This window comes from Manacus vitellinus, unplaced genomic scaffold, assembly GCF_001715985.3.
Source record: "Manacus vitellinus isolate BGI_N305 unplaced genomic scaffold, ASM171598v3 scaffold_19_pilon, whole genome shotgun sequence".
NCBI classification, from domain to species: domain Eukaryota; kingdom Metazoa; phylum Chordata; class Aves; order Passeriformes; family Pipridae; genus Manacus; species Manacus vitellinus.
The window spans coordinates 1,285,134-1,295,369 of NW_021939395.1; the positions used below are offsets into that span (position 1 = coordinate 1,285,134).

General features: G+C 53.9%; 2 protein-coding genes across 2 annotated transcripts in view; one reads left to right on the plus strand and one right to left on the minus strand.

Annotated features, from left to right (window-relative positions):
- RAB41 (RAB41, member RAS oncogene family) overlaps positions 1–6,399 on the plus strand; it is a 13,703-nt gene extending 7,304 nt beyond the window's left edge. Inside the window, exons 4-7 of the mRNA XM_029959146.1 lie at positions 264–375; positions 1,643–1,736; positions 3,421–3,487; positions 4,330–6,399. Of these exons, the coding sequence (XP_029815006.1) occupies positions 264–375; positions 1,643–1,736; positions 3,421–3,487; positions 4,330–4,394 (338 nt within the window). The 3' untranslated portion in view covers positions 4,395–6,399. The remainder of the gene's footprint in view (positions 1–263; positions 376–1,642; positions 1,737–3,420; positions 3,488–4,329) is intronic.
- A 1,381-nt stretch (positions 6,400–7,780) lies between these two features.
- Positions 7,781–10,236, minus strand: part of PDZD11 (PDZ domain containing 11) — an 11,063-nt gene continuing 8,607 nt past the window's right edge. The window contains exons 3-7 of the mRNA XM_029959170.1: positions 10,117–10,217; positions 9,603–9,659; positions 9,303–9,401; positions 9,142–9,202; positions 7,781–8,519 (exon numbers count right to left, since the gene is read on the minus strand). Coding sequence (XP_029815030.1) covers positions 8,485–8,519; positions 9,142–9,202; positions 9,303–9,401; positions 9,603–9,659; positions 10,117–10,217 — 353 coding nt within the window. The 3' untranslated portion in view covers positions 7,781–8,484. The remainder of the gene's footprint in view (positions 8,520–9,141; positions 9,203–9,302; positions 9,402–9,602; positions 9,660–10,116; positions 10,218–10,236) is intronic.

Below are 10,236 nucleotides of genomic sequence, written 5' to 3' on the forward strand. Positions count from 1 at the left end.
CGCGACTCCACCATCGCCGTCGTGGTCTACGACATCACAAGTGAGTGCCCGCGGGGGCTCCTGCCTCCAAACACCCCTCCTGCCCCCCGACCACTGCCAGCCACGGGTTCTGCTCAAACACCGTGGAAATTGGAAGTGTTTCCCCCCCTCCTCCCTGTTTTTCCAACAATTTATGGGTTATGTGGTGGAGCACCTGAGCAAAGCGTTGCCCCTCTCTGAAAAGCAGTTTTATGCTCAGCACTGCCATTTGTTCTTCCCTACAGACTTGAATTCTTTCCAGCAAACCTCCAAGTGGATCGATGATGTTCGGACAGAGCGAGGGAGCGACGTCATCATCATGTTGGTGGGGAACAAAACCGACCTGGCAGACAAGAGGTAACGAGGAGAGCTGGGCCCTGCTGCCCTGGCCAGGAAAAGCCAGGACTGGCTGCCCAGCCTGGCTTTAAAAATTAGTTTGAAACGATCTTAAAAAGTGTCGATTTGAAACGGGACATAAATTCCGTGTTGTGAAATTCAGGTTTCTGGTTGCAGCAGAAGTTATTCCCTTTTGCTGTTCTGCAAATAGTTTTGATTAAAATAAACCCACCTAAAAATATTCCTTTCACTGAAATTAAGTAGCTCTACACTTTGTTTCTCAGTAGTGTATATTGTTTGATTTTGTATTTCAAGCTGAGATAAAGCCAAAAAGCTTCTTTGCAAAGGCAAGGAAATCTGCTCATTTTCAGTAATCCAGTTTGCCCAACTCTCTGTGCACATGCAGCTGTGAGTTCATGGCACAGTTTCTCCTTGTTCCTTTTCAAAGGAAGTTGGGTTTGTGTGAGGCTGAAATGCTGGGCCTGTTAAGGCTGGACAAAGCCACAGGTGACGTTTTTTGAAGTAGAACACAGAGTATGGGAAGCCATTCATCCTCTGATAAAAAACAAGTTTAGTTTTGAGGCCAAAAAGCTGGACTAAAAATAGCCCTGTTCTTGTTCAGTGAAGCCTGTGAAGTTTTTCATTCCAGTCACTGTTGCTTCAGTTTTGGCTGGTGGTTTTTTTTCCCCTGCAGTTTTCCTTTTCTCATTTTTGGACTCTTTTTCTCTTGTTTGGTTTCTCTGCTCTGTGATTTGTTCTCCTTGCTGTAGACAGGTTTCTATAGAGGAGGGTGAGAGAAAAGTCCCAAAACTGAATATGGTGTAGTTGAAACTGGTGCTAGAGCAGGATATAATGTGAGACAGGTATGTCCAGGGTGGTGCTCAGAGATGCAGTTCCAGGTCCTTGCTCCCAGGCCATCCTTGCTGCTGAAGCCTTTCTGGAATCTGTGTCACCTCACAATATTCCCTTCTGTTGGCTTTGGGGAACTCTCTGTCTCAGGTGCAGTGTGGGGGGTTCTTCCTCCCCTGCAGGGTGCTGTGAAAGAGGCTCAGATGTGCTGCACAAGCTCCATCCTGTGCTGATCATCTCTTACTGATTGTCACCACTCCAGGTGTTCCCTGGGGTGGTTTCATTCCCAGCTGGGGGTTGTGAATCCTCGAGGGCCCTGAGGTGTCCCTTGGTGGGCTGTGCCTCCTGGGAGGTGGGGGAGCACTGACCACCAGCTCAGTCACAGATGTCTCTAACTCTTCCTTTCTGTCTTTCTGCTCCTGTTGGCCCCTTCCTCCAGGCAAATCACTACAGAAGAAGGTGAACAGAGAGCCAAAGAGCTGAATGTGATGTTTATTGAGACCAGTGCAAAGACTGGATACAATGTGAAACAGGTACATCCGTGTTCTGTTCTAAAATCAGGAATCTGTCCCTGCTCTGTGTGTGTTGGCCCCTGCTTGGGGTTCCTGATCCAGCAGGGATTTGCTTGTGTATAATGCCAACCCCCTGAGATGTTTCTTGCCCAGTGATCACCATCAGCTCTGCAGTAGTATTGGAAGCTCCTTTCCTGTCGAGTCAGTGATTTCCTGTCCAAGCTAAGAAAACCTTGGAAGAAAGGAGAGCCAACCCCAGAATGTGCTGAGGATGGGAAGGGGAAAAATCCCTGTTTTGTGCAGCCAGTCAGGTGGAATTTGTTTGGTTTTGTTACCAATTAGTGCAGTTTGCTGAAATCACTGTTGACATCACTGGAAGTTCCTCCTTCTGTTAACAAGCCACAGAGAATCCTGGAATATCTTAGAACAGCTGAGGTTGGAAGGGATCTCTGGGAATCATCTTTTCCCAACCCTTAGAGCAGGCTTCCCAGAGCTGGCTCCAGCTGAGTTTGGAATCTCACAGGACAGACACTGTCTCTCCAGCCAGCCTGCCAGTGTTTGATAAGCCATACAGCAAAAAAACACAAACAAACAAACAAAAAACACAACTTCACATTTTTTATTTAAGCAGAATTTCTCATATTTCTGTTTGTGCCCATCGCCTCTCGCTGTAAGTTTGTGATGCCACCCTCCACTAGTTCAGAGGTTGTTCTGAATGTGACAGAGCTTGGAGTGAGGAGCTGGGAGCTCCAGGGGCCTGCAGGGAGCTGTGTCAGCTGGAAAACCCCCTCCCCAGGTTGCTGCACAGCAGCAGGTCGGGAGAACCCACAGTGAGACTTTGGGCTTGGGGTTTTTTGGCTGTTCTGGATTGAATCCACTTTGGTCTTTGGTTTAACTCTTGTTGCTTTATTTGCCCAGTGGGTGTTTGCAGTGAGGGCTTCTGTGATTAGGAGGATGAAACTGCAGCACCTTGCTGGGACCTTGATTTTCCAAGGAACACACTTTGGGGGGTGGATGAGAAGCCCCTGCCAAGCTGCTGTGAGGAAAATCTCGTTAGCAGATGATTCCTCTGGTTCTTTGTGCAGCAGCTCAGCAGCCTGGCAGTGCCTGGGCCATGTAATGGCAGCAGGAGGAGCTCCAGGCATTGAGTTCAGAAATTATGCAAAACCATTTTCTGGGTTTTATGGGGATGTAATAGCCCTTCCCAGCTCCAGCACATCCTTAATAGCTTGAATGCAGCTCACTTGAACCAGCTGTTCTGCCCAGGAAAGGCTGTTTGGCAGCGGGACTGAACTGAAGGGATGGGCTGTAAAACTCCTTAAACCTTGTGAGGTGACTTATCACAAATCCCCAGATGTGCCCTGGAACATCACTGGGTGCAGAAGCAGAGGCTGGGACGTGGCTAGTGAGTGCAGGAGGGAGTTGTTCCATGAATCCCTGGAAGAACTATTACTAATAAATTCCATGTTCTGTTCAAACAGAAACAGATAAAATAAAACTGCCTGTTTCATAGGCATTGAATAACTTCTTTATTAAAACCTGTTAAATTTCCTAGGTAACATTCTCATGACATTGTTGATCAGTACTTTGCTTGCTAAAGTACCCACATAACAACTTGGTACAGCTCAGAGTTCTGCTGTAAAACAGTGTTTTTAACAGGCATTTTCTCTGACAAGGCCTGAGCTTTCCTCTTCCTGCTCTCCAGCTTTTCCGCCGTGTGGCTGCTGCCTTACCTGGGATGGACAGCACACCAGAGAAGAGCAAAGAAGACAGTATCCTTGCTTTCCCAGGGAACTGGACAATTATCTGTAGTTAAATTGGGCTCACTGACTGCTTTTGGCACATTGTGGGGATGGGGCTTTGCAGGGACGTGGCTGAAACAGGACATGGAGCTGTTGGAATGTGTCCAGAGGAGGCACCAAGTTGATCAGAGGGATGGAGCAGCTCTACTGTGAGGAAAGGCTGGGAGAATTGGGATCGTTCAGCCTGGACAAGAAAAGGCTTAGGGAGACCTAAGCCTGGAAGAAAGATGGGGAGGGAATATTTACAAGGGACTGGAGCGACAGGACAAGGGGAAATGGCTTCTCACTGCAGAGGGTAGGGTTAGATGGGATATTGGGAAGGAATTCTTGGCCGTGAGAGTGATGAGACCCTGGCACAGGTTGCCCCATCCCTGGAAGTGGCCAAGGCCAGGGCTTGGAGCAACCTGGGATAGTGGGAGGTGTCCGTGCCCATGGCAGGGGGTGGAACAAGATGAACTTTTGAGTCCCTTCCAGCCCAAACCAGTCTGTGATTCTGTGACCCTGTTCATGGGCTGTAGATAAATGTACACAGCTAAGGGCAACTAAAGCACAAGTTTTGCATCTCCACTTGAACTGAGGATGAAATCTGTGTAGTTTTAAAATGCTGTAATTCTTCATTCTTTTTGCACAGACCTGTCCAGTTGGGCTCCATCCTCTAAAGGGTCTCAACGTGCCAAGTCCCCTGGTTTTTTGCAGTGAATCCTGTTCAGGCAGAACATGCTCTGCTCAAACACCATGGGGGGACCACTAACAACCTGTTCTGTCCTTCTTGTTCTCCTTCAACTGGGTGATTTCCTTAACCCCCCCTGCAGTGATTGACATCAAACTAGAGAAGCCCCCCGAGCAGCCAGTCACGGAGAGCGGGTGCTCCTGCTAACAGCACCTGCCAGCCATGCCCTGAGAACATCACTCATTGCCCAGGCATCCCTATGTGGGGCTGGAAAACAGCTCCTGAGAGCGACCTCCCTGTTTACTGGTGGGGAGCAGCCCCGGCCGCCCCTCTCACTGCATGGTATGAGCCCTGAGTGCAGAATGAGTGTCCTGTCTTTTGAGTTTATTTTTTTATGTTGTTGCACTTTGGCACCGTGGTGCCCTTTACACTCTCTCTCTCTCTGTCCCTCTCTTCCTCCCCTTCTCCCCCTCTTCCCCACCTCGAGCCCACCTGCTCCCCTGTATCTCGTGAATGCCATGGAAAAGCCGCCACATTAGGGAAGACAAAAACGAAGCTTTGGGGGTGGGTTTTCTGCCTTCCCTACTGCCTTGCATCCCAGCCAGCTCCCTGCCCCGCCTGTCCTGCATCCCCACTTCCTCTGGGAAGGCTGCTCCTTTAAACCAGTCCCTTGGATTCGGCCTTGCCTTTTTGGACAGCCCAGGTCACCTGTTCCTAGGCTTTGCTTCCCGCAGGGCACACACAACATTGGCTCCTTTGTTTCTCCCTCCTGGTGATGACCCTGGCTAACTCTTGCTCACAACTTCCAAGTTTGGCCCCTCATGTCACACACAGCACTGGAAAGCCCCAAACTCTGAAAGCTTTGGCCTTGTTGCTCCTGTTTGTGTAGCAGAGATCCCACAGCCTGCTCTCCTTGGTTGGAATCTCTTCCCATCCGGAGGATGTTGGTGCTCGGTGAGTGTTGGTGTAGGGAAGGGGGAGGAGGGAACAGAGGCTTTGCAGCATGAGGCTGGGTGGGGAGAGATCCTCAGGGATTCTGAAAGCAAACAGTGACCTGAAATCCATCACTGCTGGGGCAATACCTGCTCTGACAGTCATGGATTTGGCTCAGGCTCCTTTCCTGATCTCCATTCTGCTGTTCCTCATCCTATAGATGGGGAACTGCTTCTTGTGGAGCAGGAGATCCACAGCAGATGGAAGGGCAGCGTTCCACTGTCATTCCTAGGTTGCTGCTTGATGGGATCCCACCCAGCTGTTTCTGCCTTTGGAGCAGAACTCTGGGATGGGGCCAGCAGCCCTTTCACTGCTGGGGTGGTTTTAAGCTGCCAAAGCTGAGGGGAGCAGGGAGTGACTGTCAGAGTGGGTGCAGGAATGGGGGATTGTCTGCTGCTGAAGGGAACTCTGGTGTCACTTCCCAACCTTGGAGGCTGGGAAATGCCTCCTCTCCCCACTGTCCCTGGTTTTCAGAGATTTTCAGAGATTTTAGTGGGGTTTTTGGGTCCATCTGCCCTAACAGAAGTCAGGAGGTTTGTCAGTTGGCAGAGAGGAGAATTTCACTGTCCTTTCCCCCCCGGGCTGTGTCACGGAGAGGATGCTGGTGGCAGGAGAGGGACTGAGCACGGTGTGACCACAGTCCCTGCCCTGCCCTGCCCTACCAGGGTGTCCCTGACCCCGGGTGTGGAGCCCGCGGGCCCCAAGGAGGTGAAGGGGCAGCTCGGGCTGGGATCTGGCAGTCCCTGGGATGGCAGTTTGTTCCCCTTCCCCTCGGGGTGAGCTGGGCTGCAGGAGGAAGCTGGGCTGTGGTCCCCCATTCCCTGTGGAGTGTCCCCTGTCCCCCCTCCCGGCGGTGGCGGTGCCGGGAGGCGGATCCCTGTCCCTCTCCCTCCCTCTCCCTGTACATACCCGTTGGGATCGCTGGTGTCGCTGTGTCCCTGTGTGTTGCTGTCCCCCCTCCCGGCGGCCCCGCTGCCCCCCTGTCGTGTTGTTGGAGTGGCGGAGCGGGGAGGGAGGGGGGAGACCCCACTGACGGGGTGGGGGGTAATTAGTGAAATGAATAGTTCCCTTCCCTCTGTCCTCTCTGGTGTGTTCAATGCCGTGTGTGTCGGCCCCGCTGTCTCGTAGCTGTAGCGAGTACGTGTGACTATTACTCTGAGTATGGACTGTCTGACACAGCCCTGTATCACAACCAATAAATAAAGTTATTTCACCAACACCTGCGCTGGCCTGGTGCCACAGGGGGACTCACTGCGAGGGGTGACCGGCCTGCACAGAGCAGGGGAGGGAGGAAGGAGGAGGAGGGATGGCAGAGGAAGGAAGGAGGAGCAGGAAAGAAGGGAAGGAGGAGGAGGAGGGGTGGAGGAGGAGAAGGAAGGACGAGGAGGAGGGACAGTAAAGGAAGAAAAAAGGAGGAGGGAGAGGGAAGAAGGATGGAGGAGGAGGGACAGACAGACGGAAGAGGAGGAGGGATGGAGGAGGAACACAGGAGCAGAAGAGACAGTTGGAAGGACTTTGCTGACATGTTTGCAAAATGTGGAATATGTAACAATTTCCTTAAGAAAGGCTGTTCTTTGATGTTTGATTTTCGTTTACTTCCAAGCCTGCTCAGCAAGAAAGATTTAATCTGTGAAACAGCAGCCAGCAAGCTCTGAGTGGCCAGGGGTTGGGAAGACAAATTACTTGTTGCTGGAAGGCAAATCCCACCCAAACCATTCCAGGATTCTGTAAAGTTTGCACCTCTCAGCTTCAGTTTTGTAAGTCACTAAAAAAATCCAGAGTTGCTGGAGCTGTTGTTTTCCCACCAGGGATCACAAACTACCCATTTGTCCCTCAGGTTCTGGAGGATGAAATGGACTGTGATGGCCTTAATGCTTTGATAATTAAGACACCCAAGACATGAATGTGTCTGGGAAAGAATCCACTCTTTCCTGTTAGCCAGGGTCGGCAGGGAAGCTCCTGAGTCATTCCCTGTAAGGGCAGGGAAGAAGCTGCCCAAGGCAGGGGAGACCTTCCTGGAGCTCCTGTCAGGGATTACTCTGAAGAAGGATGAACAAATTGAACATTATGGTTGTATTTGCAGTCCCCTGTGGAGAGAATTCCTCCTTCCCCAAAAAACATGGGAATGCTGGGAAATGGTGTAAGACCAGCGAGGTGAATATCCCATGGGACAGAGAGACCTGTGGCAGCAGAAGAGCTCCTACCTTGCCTCCCCAGGGTCTCACAGTGGGGTTGCCAGTGTGCTCATTTCCCTGGTAGAAAAACTAATTTTTAATTCTGAATGAAAAATCTCTTTTCTAGTGTATTTTCTGCCCCTCACTGCCCAGTGCTCCAGGTAGTGCTGGAGTTGTGTTGGTGCCACCACAGATAAATCCCCCCAGAGCAGCTCCTGCTCCTCCCTGGCAGTGCTGGAACATGTTCCAGGTTCATCAGGGCTGACTTCCAGCACAGTCAGTGGAAAAACACCCTGAAACACAGCTGCACCTCCTGTGGATCCCAAATTTTCTCCTGCAGGCTGGAGCCGAGCCTTGTCCCAGCATTTTCTGAAGGTGGGAATGAACAACCCTGCACACAGAGTTCCTGGGTGGGAATAAGCTGGATTTGGGTTGCTGTACTCATTTTATTGTTTTTATAGATGAAGTGGAAAACACCACAAGGAAGAGAAGGGCAGGGCCAGGGCTGTCCTGAAGCCATTACAACGTGATCCCAGCAGGCATTGTCACCCACATTTGCTGACAATTAACGTTTCCAAACACCCCAGCCCTGTATCCCGGGGTCATTCCCAGCACAGAGGCACAAAGAGCCCAGTGCAGCCAGAGCTGGGCACTGAGTTTGGGTGGGTTTTACTCCTGGATCCCCCAGCAAACCCAGCAGAGCAGAGCAGAGGTGGCACAGAGAAGAAGGAAAGAATTCCATGGCATGAGAGAAGGGAAAAGGGGGATTTCTTGGAGGACAAGGCCCCTGCTTTGCTCAGGAGCCTCAGCCCCTCGTGCTTTTCCATCCCAACAAAGGTTCCAGGCCCAAGGGATCCAGAGCCAGCACAGCACTCACTCAAGTGCTGCTGAAAGAGGAGCAGGGATGGTGCTGGAGCAGCTCCCTCCAGTCCCCAGTTGCCAGCGGCTGTTCCAGCCCCACTCAGGAGCACAGGCTCAATCCCCTCCAGCCTCCAGCTGGGTGAGACTCTGGGCATCTCTCCAGGCAGGGCACAGCTGTGCCTGCAGTGGGAGCTGAGCGTGCTGGGCCATCTCGGGAGGTGGGAAAGCAGGAGAGGTTTGTGCAGGAGGAGCCCCAGCAGAGCCCCCCGTCAGTGAACAGTCCGTTCCTTCTGCCGCTGGTAATCTGGGGGAGAGGCAGAGCCTGAGCAACGGGGGAGTCACCCCCAGGGGCAGGAGAACACCTTCTGGCCACACCTGCCCAGGCAGAGGCAGAGCTCGGGCCCCTCTGCCTTTGCAATTGCACATTTGCATCCCAGCCCCTCATTTCAGGGCATTGAGAGCAGCAGTTTGTTTTCAACCCTCTCTTCCCCCACTCCATGTTTTCCTTTTTGTGGCCAGTTTCTATTTCAGGAAGAATCCCTGTTTGGCTTGGCTTGATCTCTTTTCTTATCCCTTAAATCTCTGAACTTTATGGGAGCAGAAGCAGAACTTGGGAGTGAGCAGACCTTCCCTTCACTCACCACTCCAGCATCCCTTGGGAGGGACATCTACCACTAGCACTGGTGCCAGAGCTCATTCCTGTGTTATCCAAGGATAATCAGCTGCCTCTGGAGCCCTAAATTACCTCTGTCCTTCCCCACCATCCCCCCTTCCAGCACAGGGTGGCTCAGCCCTGCTCCCCAAGTTTCCCTCATTGTCCTGAGGTGGTGCCTGATCCCAGATCCCCGTCTGTGCCCTGCCAGACTCAGGGGGAGGTGGCAGGGATGGCTGGAAGGTGCTGCCCCCGGAGCCCCGGCCCCACTCACTGTAGGGGAAGTAGCGCACGCGCATCGTGATCTCCCGGGCCGTCTTCAGGATCTCCACGGCCTGGAAAACAAGGGCTGGGCAGGGCTGGGCAGGGCAGGGCCTTCCCTGGCCCCGTGGGGAGGGGCTGGAAGGGCCTGGATGCCCCCCTGCCCCAGCTCACCTTGCTGTGCTCGATGTCCTGGAAATCCACGTCGTTCACCGACAGCACCTGGTCCCCCTCCTGCAGCCCCGCCCTGTGCGCGTCCGAGTCGGGGATCACCTGGGCACAGGGATGGCACGGGCTGGGCACCGACCCTCCCACGGCACCCTCAGGGCACCGGGCAGCACAGGGAGCAGGGAAGGCTCAGCCCCGGCAATTCCCGGGGCTGGGAAGGGACCGGGCAGTGCCACAGGAGGGGCTGAGTGTGGGAAACCCCAGCCTGAGCTGGATCCGGGGGGGAATGGACGGGGATGGACACACCTTGGAGATGAAGATTCCCAGCTGGGAGGCTTTTCCTCCCCGGATGTTGAAGCCCAACTGTGGGAAAAACCAGCAGTGAAAGGCAGACACCAGGGCCCTTCCCTTGGCCCAGGATCCTTCCCATTCCCCACGACCCTTCCCCTTCCCAGGACCCTTCCCTTGATCCAGGACCCTTCCCATATACAGGTCCCTTCCCATTCCCAGGTCCCTTCCCATTCCCAGCTCCCGCCCCTCTCCCAGACGGATCCCGGTCTCTGGTCCCGTTCCCAGCCGCCCCAGCCCCTCTCTCCCACCTCCCGTTCCCGGAACCCCCGCGTGGCCGCCGCTCCCGCCCTTCCGCAGCTCCCCCTCCCCAATATCCCGCCGGGAGCGATCCCTGCCCGTGCCCCCCGTCCTGCCCCTTCCCGGCCCCGGGAATCCCGCGGGCCCCGCCCTGCACGGGCCGGGTCGGGACCATCGCGGCTTCCGCGGGAAAGGCGCCGGGACCGGCCCCCCGGGCCCCCCGGGCTCTCACCTGCGCCCCGGGCGGCTTCTGCAGGGCGATGGTGCGGGGCAGGAACCGCGTGAGCTCGTTGTTGTAGTCGGGGTGAAACACCCGCTGCGGGGACGCGCCAGCTCAGCCGGGGCCGGGCCG